At 42.0% G+C, this 13,805-nt stretch overlaps 1 protein-coding gene across 2 annotated transcripts in view; it reads left to right on the top strand.

The window, feature by feature from the left end:
- Positions 1-286: 286 nt before the first annotated feature.
- The window catches only part of KITLG (KIT ligand), a 57,985-nt gene continuing 44,466 nt past the window's right edge, over positions 287-13,805 (top strand). For both annotated transcript variants that reach the window (XM_076334166.1, XM_076334157.1), the window contains exon 1: positions 287-410. In XM_076334166.1, coding sequence (XP_076190281.1) covers positions 396-410 — 15 coding nt within the window. In that variant the 5' untranslated portion in view covers positions 287-395. The remainder of the gene's footprint in view (positions 411-13,805) is intronic.

The raw sequence follows: 13,805 nt of genomic DNA, 5'->3' as shown, positions 1-13,805 counted from the left end.
CTCCCCGCGGGGTCTGCCTGGGCTCCCGGTCCTCCAGGAGGGAGGGAGGGAGGGAGGGAGGGAGAGAAGGCGGGAGGGAGGGAGGGGAAAGGCGTGTCTTGTCTGGGCTGCCGCCGCCGCCGCTGCTGGAGGCAGATCGGAGATATAAAAGACCTGGCCGGGTGCCGGCTGTGGCTCCAGTCAGTGCGGGCGCTCACGCCGTGTGGAGGGGGGCGCAGCGGGGCGCGCAGGGCGGCGGCGGCGGGGGAAGCGGGGCAGGCAGAGGCAGCGCGGGGCTCGCCGTGGGCAACCCCAATGCGTGGACTATCCGCTTCTGCATTATGCTGGAGCTACAGTTCCGCTGAAGGGAGTTTGCATGCGGCCGGCTGGGCTGGACTGCAGCGCTGCCGTTCCTTATGAAGAAGACACAAGTGAGTGAGGCCGGGCGGCGGGGGCGAGGGGCGGCCGGACCTACCTGCCGGGCAGGGCTGGGCCGCGGCTCCCCGGCGGAGAAGGTCCGCTGCGGACCGGGGGGTGCTGCTGGAGCGGAGGGGGGTGCGCGGGTCGGGGCAGCCGCAGGGCGGGGAGCGCGCACCCGCGTCCGTGGGGGTGTCCGCGGGGGGCGGCGGCTCCTAGGCGACCCGAGAGGTGAGGGGCGCCGGGGATGGGAACTGCTGCCGTTGATGAGCGATTTGGGGGAGCGGGGTGGGGGGAGAAAAAAATTACCGCCCGGTCTTGCCCTCGGCGCCCGGAGCCCGTGGAAAAGTTGCAGCAAGCGGCCGGATCGGCGGCTGAGAGGTGGGAGATCTCAGAAGGCGTTTGGAAAAATTGCCTTCATAAATCAATTGCCTGTGTTGCACTGACGAGCTGAGTGCGAAAACATTAAATAATCGGAGGCAGCAGTGCCGTGGCTGCCGTGCTCAGTGGCCCCATTCAAGCCGCTCCAGCGTCCGGCGCCGGGTCGGTGTTGCGGGTAGCCCCGGCATTCCGCCCCTCACCCTCCCTCACCCCGCCGTGAAGAGCCGCTCTGTACCGTTGTGGGGGTCCCTGCCTTTATTTCTCCAAGTTCTGTGGAGATTGCAGTCGCTGTGCTGTGCATTTTTTAAAAGGAAGGATGGGGACAGACACGAGTGGAAAAATCATCTCGTAACAAGAAGCAGCCCAGGGAAACTCTAAAGAGAAAAAGTTTAAGGCTTGACTTTGCCAGGTGCCGGTACCCTCCGTCCTGGCTGACCTCAGTGAGAGCGAGGGCTACTCAGTGCCGAGACTCAGCTCTGAGGGAGAACAATGCATAGACACGCAGACCGCTGGTCCTGCACCGGGGGCTTTTGCCTTTCCCTCCACTTCTTGGTTAGAAGCAAGATACTTTTTGCCTTCCCCTATTTCTTGGTGTTTGCTGGGTCACCCACGCACCAGTGGCCTGAAGACACTTCAGCATACAGTCATTGGAAAAGACATAAAATATATTTTTTTAAAAAAGGGAAGGACCTTACTAAAGTCTTTTGGGCAGTTAAATAGCTTTTAAAGAGATGACAGGAATTAGAAATACTCGCTTTGTGAAATACTTAAATCTCAGCTGGCCAAAGCACTGGAAGATGTACCCATGCTTAAGGAGTTATAACTTGGAGACTTAATTATTGTGATGCTGAAGTACAGTGAGGTATTATCTTAAATGATCAGTTCTGAATTCTAACAGCGTATATCCATTGCTGTTATTCCCTTTAGATGACTAAAGATGCCTTGCACCTCAAAGCTGCTGTTTCAGACCTTGTATACAAACTTGGTCAAATATGCTGAATAGATTATTAGTTGGGAAGTGCCTCTTAAAGTGTAAGAGCCATATTTATGTGTGCTTCGTTATATGCATTAATTTAATATCTGAGTGGATAGCAACAAAGTCACAAGATGTTATCCTAGCCCACGGAAGCGTACATGTAGGGCTGTTTCTTCAGAGAAGAAAAAACTGTTCAGCAAACAAATGAGGATTTATGGGTGCAAGCAGTCAAGCATTTTATTTCCTATGAACTGTAAACTTCTAAAACCAACAGAGTACTTTTGCAAATTCAGAGCAAAGCAGAAATAATCCCTCTCTCCCAATAAACTGTGAAAGACAGGCGGTCTTGGCATTCAGGACCATATGGCTTGACTCAGGGGCTCACGAGCTGTAGCCTGTGGAACAGCTTCTTGTCGTGGTGGTGAAGCATCTGTCAGCCTTCAAGCAGTTATGCTTCCTGCTTTTTGGAGACAGTGACAGACTCCTAGCTCTCCATAGGATTGTTTCCTTCATCTTAAGGATTAGCAAGCAAATATGATACCAAACCATTAATCATTCCCAGGGGATCAGAGCAGGAGATACTTTGAGAAAGACTTTCCACTAAAACCGTGAAGACCCTTGTGCAAAGAGAGAGCAAGTGACGTGCATACAAGAAGGAGGACTTAAGCACATTAAATTAAATTTTAATCTTTGTGCTCTCCTGTGGGTACTTTTGCCATTGTCTAGACTGGTAACTGGCATAGTGAAAAGAACAGGATTGGGAAGCCAGGAAAGAAGTTAACATTCCTTAAAATATTCTGCAATAGACATAGTACAGAAAGTGAGAACCACTACATCATGGAGCCTCGAAGGCCTTGAGGGATTTTGATGTTTGAGGTAATATTACACAGGGATAATACAGAACCAGTGCATCTGAAGGAGTAGCTGAGTCACACATCAGTGCAACGAAAGTGCTGAAAGAGAAGAGTCGTGCTGAACGCTAGACTAGAAGTGAGCGGGTTGGTCAGTTTATTTAAACTGATCTCAACCTGAGAAACCACAGGAACTGCAGAAGCATGTTCCCCAACAGCGTCAGTCCTAGAAGGATTGTTTCTGAAACTATACAGTTTGATAAATACATAACCCCCTGTTTTAAACTTACCAACATCTCCTGGATATTTTTTTTAAAGTAATAGTGCCTTTAAAAATGTGATTAAACATTTAGGATCCAGTCATACAAATCCTTTCTCAATGAGACTATTTCCATGAATTAATCTTACTGAAGGATTACTTTTATGAGAGGATTTGAAGACTTATATACTTAGTAATTACAACTATTATTAGAATTGAGTTTATGTCATTTTGCATGCTGATATTACAACAAATAAAATACCACTGATGTCTGGACAGCCTTTTACATTTTGAATAAAACAGGATGAGTTGTGCTAGTGTGATACAATCTTGCAAAAACATGTAGCAGACTTCTGATTTGCTTGTTCTTTGTTTGATTTGAAGACAATCTAAATAGGATTAAGTTACCAAGAAATATGCTGCAAGGAGCGGTCACCCACGGGGCTAGCTCAGAAGGCTGCTGCTGATAAGGTACCACAGGTACTTGGTTCAGGCACTTGATCTTCAGCAGTGGGTTAGATGCACAACCTCTTAGAAACCTCAGTATTAGAAGGGTCTTGGGCCTGAGCTCGGCTTTTTACCGCTGAGTGTGTGCGGTATTGCTGGTAGTTAAATGACCTTCTTAGGTTGTCCTATCCGTAGTATGTTTGTGTCACTGAAGTGGGAGCCTCTGTAGAAATTATTATGGAATGGTACCTGGAAAACGAATTAGTACACAAATTGCCCGCTCCAGTCTTGTATCGGCAGGCTAAATCAGAAACGCAAAGCAGATATATGATACCTTGGTGCGAACTTGCAGAGTCATTATTTTAGGGGAAATAGTGAGCTCCGATCTCCAATCTTTCTTGCTCATTCTGCAAAAAAATGAACACTAGACACTGGAAGACATTTGGAGCTCACAGTAGGTATAGATCTGCTGTTCATCAGATAGAAAAAGAGAACCTGCTGGAGCCAGAAAGATGTGCTATTCACAGTGAGTAATGGACTAAGGTCTCTTTCCCTTTTCCCCTGATTTTGACTCTGCTTAGGGGAGGCCAGTTTGCGAGTACTGCAGCTGGAAAGAACATCCTGGAATAAAGTGTCGTATGGAGAATAAACAGCAGATGACCTGGAAGACTCTAGGGTGGGGGAGCATTTTGTAAGGCATGTTTAGTGATCTTTTTATTTTTTTTTTTTCTTTGCCTGCTTGTGTTGTGCGCCTGTAAGTTTTTATCTCCATGAACTATGTGGCACTTGGCTTTGTAGTTTAAACTGAGGCTGCTAACCCAGTCTGCTTCTGACCCAGTTCTGCCCTCGCACTGAAATCTAGTTTCTCCTTTTGTGCACTGCACGTCAGTCGTTCAGGTACAGTTCTGCAACCTGACAGTGCCATTCTCCAAGTTTTGTTATGTGACTTAATGGTATGCTGGCTCATGTAATCACCATATTGTACGAAAGTTAAGAGTTGGCAAGATGCAGCCCTTGGCTTCGGGTGGGCAATGCTCAGTATGCAGTATATAAACACAACACCCATTTGTTTGAAGCAAGGCAGGAAAAATCTCCCTACGCAATTCCATTTGAGTGGTGTGGGAGCTGACAGATGAAAATGAAAGCGTTTGTTCTCACCCTCATCTTTGGTATGCCAAACCTGAGGTTAGTCAGCCTTTTAAACACACTGCAAATCCGCTTGTTTTTTGTTTGTTTGTTTTTTTTTTTCCCTGTGCACTTGTGGAGAAAGAGATGGACGAATGTAAGGTGAGTGGAGAGGGGTAGCGCTCCTCTTTATTTTTGTTGATTGGCCCATGTTTGCGTTGGGTACTGAGTCATATGTAAACCTGCAAAACTGACGTTTGTAAATATTACCGATGCTGAAATAACTGACTGCAGGGAGCACGTAAAATATAGATTTCTTTGCTGGACGGTTTTAGTTATTGACAAATGTAAATAGTATCAGACATTTATTAGTATGAGAATGAAAATTGGAAATACGTTACAGTTACAAACAGAGAAAATAAAAATAGTGTTAAGTATTTTATTTGATTAAAGCTGGTAGCATGCATAATATCTAAGGTCAATGAAAGTAGATACACTAATGAAGACATTATTTCTACTGTATGTCTAAATAAAAGCCAGTTTAAGAGTTCAGATTAATGAACACTTTGGATCACAATAACATAGGAGATAAAGTATGCTCTAATTTCCTATTGTTATCTAATAACCACTGGGTGAATGATTGGTTGTTTCTGTTTAAACAATATTTAAATTATACAAGGTAGGTGGATGCAATAATAATTTTAAATATGATTAGGAATTTTCTGCTTTATACATATTTTTGCGTTATCGTTGCTGTGGGGAGCAGACTTAAGTTCAGGTGCAAAGGCGAAAATAGCATCAGGTCTAAGATGTCACTGCAGGTATTGCCTGAAGGAGGCCCTTGTGGTACTCACTGCTTTGGAGCCACGCTTTGGAGAACACTGTTTTGCAAAGTGGCTAAGTCCTGAGCCTCCAGCTATTCCATCACCACTTGAACCAATGCTAGAAGTGAGACCAGGTGGTGCAGGCTGGGGGGGCCGAGTGCAGGCTCCCCCCTGCAGGGCCAACAGTGCTCACTGACAGTGGTCAGGGCTCCTGGAAGGCGCTCTCAAGCAGGTCTGCTGTAGGCCACCTTTCAGATACCTGCTAGCCCCAAACCTTCACTGCTGTTAAAGAATACTTGTAAGCATGCAGGGACTGCAGCATTTGGTTATTTTTTCTTTTTCCTCATTTTTGCTGCAAAACCTACTGGATGGAGAAGATCAGGTTCAGGAATGACCCTCAAGGTCATATTTAGCCCAAGCCTCGAGAGCTCTCTCTTCTCCCATCTGTGATTTGGAGCCTGTTTATAACAGCCATTCGCATGGTATTTATTAATGTTCCAGTGAAGAGTTTCTAGGAATCAGGCTGGGTATCTTGGTACTCTTCCACCTTCACTAGCTTCTCACTGATTTTGGACAGCAGAGCTGGGAAGTCAGAGTGGAGTGTGTGCTGGCAGCCTTGGGGCTGGGGCAGAAGTGGGTTGCACATTTCAACTCAGACTGATGTTCTGCAAAGCCTGCAGGTTTAGGCTGGGCTGTCACAAGAGGATGAGTGTATGGTCCACAGAGATTACCTCTAGGTTTGCTAACAAGCTTGATCCAATCCAGACAGAAAAAGGCTAATCTAAAAGAATTTACCTGAGCATACTCACTGGAGTGAGAGAGATACAGGTTCACATCTTTTCTTGGGTAGGAACTTAGGTCTCCAAGAAGGGTCTAACCATCCAGTCTGTCTTGTTGAAGCTGTTCTACTTTGTAATTATGCATTGTGCCAGAGGGAAGAAAAGAAAAAAAAAAATCAAGTCCAGACTGTGAATCTGATGTGTAACTTCAGGGTTGCTCCAAATCTGAACTGGATCTACGCAGATTAAGACTTTAACGCCCCTGAGTTAAGTCATACTTTAAGACCAAATTAACTGAGCTGCTAGGTTTATTTGTTCAATCTTGAGGGTGGCTGACACGTGAACTAGGAATGTAGTGGGGACTGTATTTTAGGCCACAAGTCCAAATTCACAGATTGTGAATCATGTCAACCTCTGAACCTCCATTCAGAAAGATTTAGGCATCTGCAAATCAGAGTCTGAAAACATTAGTCTGCCAATCCTATCTGTTCATGTAGATTGGTATTTCCAAGCATCGCCATCCCATGTGACTGAACCGGGCTTTAATGCAATCACATTAACTGTCTCAGTGACAATAAACCCTCATCCAGTGTCTTATTCAGCTGGTCTTCTGCCTTTCGTTTGTTCTGCTGCCATGAGCTCCAGGGACATCAGTTATCATAGAATAGAATAGAATCATAGAATCATTAGGGTTGGAAAAGACCTTTAAGATCATCGAGTCCAACCGTCAACCCAACACCACCATGCCCACTAAACCATGTCCCTAAGCGCCTCATCTAGACATCTTTTAAATACTTCCAGGGATGGGGACTCAACCACTTTCCTGGGCAGCCTGTTCCAATGTTTAACCACTCCTTCAGTAAAGAAATTTTTCCTCACGTCCAATCTAAACCTCCCCTGGCACAACTTGAGGCCTTTTCTTCTCGTCCTATCGCTAGTTCCTTGGGAGAAGAGACTGACACCCACCTCACTACAACCTCCTTTCAGGTCGTTGTAGAGAGCAATGAGGTCTCCCCTCAGCCTCCTTTTCTCCAGGCTAAACAACCCCAGTTCCCTCAGCCGCTCCTCATAAGACTTGCTCTCCAGACCCCTCACCAGCCTTGTTGCCCTTCTCTGGACACGCTCCAGCACCTCAACGTCCTTCTTGTAGTGAGGGGCCCAAAACTGAACACAGGATTCGAGCCTGTGCGGCCTCACCAGTGCCGAGTACAGGGGCACGATCACTTCCCTACTCCTGCTGGCCACACTATTTCTGATCCAGGCCAGGATGCCATTGGCCTTGTTGGCCACCTGGGCACACTGCCGGCTCATGTTCAGCTGGCTGTTGACCAACACCCCCAGGTCCTTCTCTGCCGGGCAGCTTCCCAGCCACTCTTCCCCAAGCCTGTAGCGCTGCATGGGGTTGTTGTGGCCCAAGTGCAGGACCCAGCACTTGGCCTTGTTGAATCTCATACAGTTGGCCTGGGCCCATCGATCCAGCCTGTCCAGGTCCCTCTGCAGAGCTTTCCTACCCTCGAGCAGATTAACACTCCTGCCCAACTTGGTGTCGTCTGCAAACTTACTGAGGGTGCACTCGATCCCCTCATCCAGATCATTGATAAAGGTATTGAACAAGACTGGCCCCAAAACTGAGCCCTGGGGAACACCACTCGTGACCGGCTGCCAACTGGATGTAACTCCATTCACCACAACTCTCTGGGCCCGGCCGTCCAGCCAGTTTTTTACCCAGTGAAGAATACGAAGAGTTCACTGACAGTTAAGGACAAGGATAAGTGTAGTCCAGTTTGCTCTACCATCTCTTCTTTAGAAGTACCTTAAGAAGTTTTTAGAAGCTCCCTAAACATAGCTTTAGGAATACATTATGTATATGCAGCTTATGCAGTATGATAGCACCTACATTCTGTATTTGCTTTGGCTGGAATCTCTCAGCTCAATGTAGGCAGGATCACTGGCACCGATAGCCTTTCAATGTCTTTCCTCTTGAATTAACACTTTTTTTTTTTTTTTTTCCTTGCAAGTAATGAAAGTTGGGAAGAAATCCAAATATCTCACCCATTGAACCAGTGTCCACATACATACAGAGGAACACACACGATGCAAACCCAGCTGTTCATATCCAGTATTCTTTATTTGGATGCCAGCCTCTGTGCAGAAACTTGGGTGCAGGGAAGGTCCTAAGCGTGGTGTGCAAGCCTTCTGCTCGAGAGATTTGAAAATCTGTATGTAATGTTGGCACAGCTGAGCCCTGGGAATGTCCAGTTTCAGCCTAGAATAACACGCGTGCAGAAGTACCTGCCAATGGTGTGTATTTCCCTTACACTAGAGACATAATCTGTGTGTGAATTCACGCCATGCTTTATCATGAAAGAAGTAAGGCAAAGGATAGCACAATAGAACCTCCTCAGAATACATGTTTATCTGAGTCCTGTACAGGATGATCTTAAACCCTTCTTGACAACTGGGTCTATAGCTTTTTCTTTGTGCATATTTGTTCTTTATTGTGAAACTCAGAATTCAGTGGCAGGTAAAGTTAATTCCTCATTTTTTGAGGAAGAACTTAATAATGTTCAATTATTTTTTGAAAGGAGTTTTATGATGACATGTGATAGGGATATACATTTTATTTCAATTTGAAAGTATAAGGGGGGAAAAAAAAAATTCCTTGCTACCTTGTGCTTGCTTGGTAGCAGCAGACCAATGTATGTCTTCCATTTATGTTTGCAGTATGATACATCATCGCTGGATGGGTTCTTCAGTCTGTTTAGTAACACATGACCTCTAATTACTTTTGGAAAAAAAGTTATTCTGGCAATATAAGTCAGACTGTAAAACGAAGTTGTGCATGTCCTGACAATCTATTTTCATTTAGAACAGAAAATGAACTCTGCAAATCATACAGCAACTCTTCTTGTAAGAGCTGCTCCTGGACAAAAGAATGAACTTAACGATGTCTACAGCACATACTGAAAACTCAGAGTAATACACTGATGTACGAGGTTCATTATTTTAAAGTGTGATTTTGGACAGTGCCTGTAAATGTGGAGGTTTTAATGTGTGTAGGGAAGTTTGTTCCTCCATTTTGTGTTGATCCAGAAAATTCCTCTCTGTTTATGGAGATTTCATAATTGTTTAAAATGGGAGTAGGATATCAAGGTGCTGACTTTTGTGGTCTAACTGAAGTAATGGACTGAAGTAAGGCAGTAAGTCAGGCATGATACATTTAAATTAATAATATGCTGCATATATGCAAAATAATTCACTAAATGAAAAGAAGTGCTTAGAAATTTAGGGTGGTTGAAATTTAAACATGCTAATGGTTTATTGTAAAGAAGTCCTAAGTTCCAGCCCTCTAATTTCCAGCCTCCATTTGCTCGTTATTAAGTGAACCCAGCAAAATTTGTCTTTTGCATTAAATGGCAAGCAGACATTATTACGCATTATGTCTTTAAACTGATATAGATCTGAATGTCAGTTCTTCTTGAGATTTGTTTTTCTTTTACTACTTTGAAGCATGTAGGAATAGGAACATTAGTCAGCCAAATGAATTTAGGAAGCTTGTATAACACTGCTTGGCACCCTCTTTCGTTTGGATTAAAAAATATGTTCCTGAATAAACAGAGCTTTTTGGTGGTTATTTTAAAAAGGAGGAAAAAAATATACCTCAAATACTTGTAATTGCTGTCTTTTTCAAATTACTGTGGTTCTGTAATGCATGGATTGCATTTCTATTCTAATAGCAAAAACTATCAGCGCTGTATTTGACACCAGTTTAAATGGTTCTGATGAGTATTGTGTTCTTTATTTTCAAGGAAATATGAACCTTATTTATAAAGCATAAGTTTAAGTACTGTCACTGAAGCTGCTTTGATCTTCTGTATTATGATCCCTGGCAAAGAATGTGTCCTAGATTTGCCATGCATTCTGTAAATCCATGTCCTTTAAAAATTCTGGCTATAATCATAGTCTGTTCCAAACTGTTCTGATAAATTTCTTCAGTATTTGTTCCTTTAATAGTGTAAAGCTGGGCAGTGAAAGCCCTCTTTTCAGGCTACTAAATCCAGTGAAAATCTTGCTATTTTTTAAAATTATACGCCATTCCCAAGCAGGGTGATGTTCATAATCCCCCATCAATTTTCTTCTGCCACGGATGCAGGAAGATTTTGTTCCCCCCCATGTCTGTGACCAAAATTTCTGTATTTTTTTTTCTATCATCACATCTCAAGCCCACATCTAAAAATGATTGTTCATCCTTCAAGTTTCTCTCTCCTCTCCCTATTCAGACAGAAAACTAACAGTGCTACCCTCATTTTTTTGTGCACCTTTCCTGGCCTCTGCTGTTTTTAAGTCAGCATCCTCACCTCTGACGATAAAACTTCAGCACTTTTGGCATCCAAAATACTGAAGGTGTCTCTGTCGCCATCCTGTTTCCTTCCACACAATCTAAGCTTCATCTCTGTTGAATGTTTTCTGCAATTTTTATAGTAGTCTGTCCAGTGGCCATTTTTATTTCCCACAATCTTTTTGAGGCCCACTTCAAATATTAATCCTCTGAATAACCTGTTTTTACTGTATTTTGTCTTGTCTATAAAAAGTAAGCATCTCAGAATTAGAATGAATCCACTGTTCTGTGGAATATATTGTTTATTTATATGATGACACTTGTAAGCTATTAATACAGTTATGAAGAGCCCTCTGAAATATTGGTCTGCCATTTCTAGAAGTGACAATACCTTTTCCTCTGGAACTTCAGTAATTTTCTTAATATATTAAGAAAATCCTTGCTTTTTTTTGTTGTTTTTTTGAAGAGTCAGATACTTATTGAGACCAAAGGAAATCCTTTTAGAAGTAATTGTTATTGCTTTCTCCTGTATCTCTCAGCTTTGTTACCTAACCATGTTAGAAATATCTAATTCGGTGTTTTCATTTGGCCTTTAAAAAATTTTGGCCTACAATCTTCTTTAAATCAACTGGAGTGAATTTCCTGTCTTTCTTGTCCTTCTCCTCAGCACATGTTAAAAAACCTCTTCTCACACACAGGTTTTAGGGATCAACTAGACATTTGCCAGTAGTAGGTTGTCTACACTACTTTTGGTCATTTCGCACTGTAACAGAATGTTGTTGACATTTACAAATGGTCTGAGACATATGTGAAGTTAATCTGATTTTAGCCTACGGGTTTACTTCTGTTGAAACAAGTCCCTCTTGCTTTGTGTCCAAGAACATTATTTCGGTTAGTGTTGAATTTGTACCTGTTTAAAGTGCTAATTGTCAAACTATGATGTGCTTTTTGGCCTTATTCACTATGATAGAGTCTTCTTCTTAACATACACACTCCATTACTTATTTCAGAGCAAATGGCACAATTCCTACGAAACTGGGAAGAATTCTTTTCCTGTACAAGTTGACAAGTATCACTTAAATAAACTTGCTAAGAAACTGCATCACTTATGAAAATACCTAACGTCTTACTGGAATTCTAGAGTGTAGACATTGAAAAGTATATACTCTGAGGAGATTTGCACTAATCTTCTCAATGATGGGATATATTTTCTGTGAGATTAATTATGGAAGCCAAAGAAATTTCATGTTAGGCCAGGCAACTTAATGTGTCCTCTTTAAGAAGAACAATCCTAGGAAACTTGTGAGAACTAGGTGTATAAATCATCTAAGAAATCATACTATATTGTGTCAGTTTTTGCATTAGTTTCTCTATCAGCACATCTGTAACAAGGATGCTGTTGGACATGTATCAGAAGAATAGTTTCCCTACTGACAACTGTAGTTCTTTCTAATTTACATGAATACTTTTGACCACACGTAAAGCTCTATAGAAAGTGAATGCACTGCACACGATTTACAGCTGCATTTTTTATAAGTAACCCTTGTGAAAGTCATCAGTAAAATTAAGGTAAAATAGATGTTTTTCCAAAGGGTTGCATTCTGTCGCATTGTTGCAAATGTTGTGAGGATACCTAACATTTCTTATCAGTTATTTACTGAATTCAAAGCACTGTATTACTGGTGTCTTTAGAATTATGTTTTATAAGCATCTGTATTTAATAGGCATTTATACTTCTCCAAAATTGTACAGAATTAGGGAGCTTTTTTCTCAGATTATTTTTCTTCCCGTTGTATCTGCACCTCCATAGCCATACCGAACCACAAACTGACTGACTCAGCTTCTTCTTTTGGTATGTTTACCTCACAATTTCTGCAGTTTTTAAGGAAAGCCGCACGTGGAGCTTCAGGTTTAAGTTTAGATATTTACAGTTCTCTCTAGTTAGCATAACTCAAGCAAAAACATAGAGGCAGCATTTGAATGACATTCGTATCAATTCTGCGGTCACAATTCTGTGACAATGAAGTTAGCTGGGATATATCCTGTGTCTCTTTGCTCTAAGCTGAGAGCACTTACATGTTGATATATATCATGGGAATGTGCCTCTTCTTCCTGGAAATGTAGGGGAATTGTGGGGAAACACTGAAGTACTAGAAACACTTCGATGGAGTTTGTAATTGTTAGCCTATACAAATCCCAATCAAAACCAAAAACAAACAAAAAATCAAAACAAAAAAACTAAACCCACCCACAAACCACCAGGATATTAGAATTCCAGTTTGTGTGGACAGGTCTAAAGTTCAGGGCAGGATATAAATTATAACTCAGGTTAATTTTACAGTAAAGTCAAGATGTCATAACTTGGTAAAAATAGGTGATCATGGTGTTCCCTTCATTTTCTTAAATATATAGTAACTCTTAACACATTAACTCTTAATTCTTGTCTTTAGAGTTAATGAATATGTCCAGAGTTTAAAAAATAATTTTTCTTAACAGCTTGCCTCTATTGTTGTGTTGTCAACAGATCTTGCTGTATTTAAATCAGTCAGTAGAAGGTGGGAACTCTATTAATATAGAGTTCAATGAAAGGAATAGAAAAGCCCAGCTCCTGTAAAAGAAATGTTTTCAATATACTAAAATTCTTTGTGTTTCAAAATGGGTGAATAAAGAGAAAGCACTGAAATGACTTATTTAGATTTAAAAAAAAAAAAGTCTAAGAAGAAAACTAAGTAGCCCCATATTGTATCTCCCTTATCATAACAGTTTGAGGAAAAAATTATTTAGGGACGGAAAGCGAAGTGTAGGAATAAGTCATTAATTCATAACATGGCAAAAAACTAAGAGGTAACGTTCTCTAATTGTCAGCAACCTCATATAGTTCAATCTGGTAAGAGGGTTCACAGATTGATGACAACATGTGCAAGCTACATAAATTACTCAGGTTAATTGAAATTAAAAGAGATTCTGAGGAACTTTGTAAAGGTTTAGAGAAGATAAGAGAACAGATGGCATGATGGCAAGTGGAGTTTGTGGTGTTGAAGAGCAAGGGGGATGCATTTTGGAACAAATGTTTTGAACTAATTGTAACTACATTAATAACAGCAGTTTTCATTAGTTATAAAAACTACTTACAAGCTCTTTTTAAATGTTCTTGTAGCAATACTTGGTCAGGAAAAATGGATGAAAAATCCCTGTATTGTACCTGTGGCAGAACAAGTCAAACAACATACTGGGATGCAGTAGGAGCAGAAAGAGAAATGTAAAAACTATAATGCTTTTATGATGGTGATAGTCAGTCATCTTGAAAAAAGTCCTGGTTGCCCCATCAGAAAAAAGAATATAACAGAAATAGTGGTCCTAAAATAGGCAAAAGCATTATATGGAAACAATGTGCGTATGAAGGGGGACTGAAAGCTGAGGGCAAGAAA

The sequence above is a fragment of the Aptenodytes patagonicus genome, chromosome 1 (genome assembly GCF_965638725.1).
Source record: "Aptenodytes patagonicus chromosome 1, bAptPat1.pri.cur, whole genome shotgun sequence".
Taxonomy (NCBI): domain Eukaryota; kingdom Metazoa; phylum Chordata; class Aves; order Sphenisciformes; family Spheniscidae; genus Aptenodytes; species Aptenodytes patagonicus.
The sequence above is the reverse complement of the archived record's forward strand: the minus strand, read 5'-3'. Positions and strand labels throughout refer to the sequence as shown.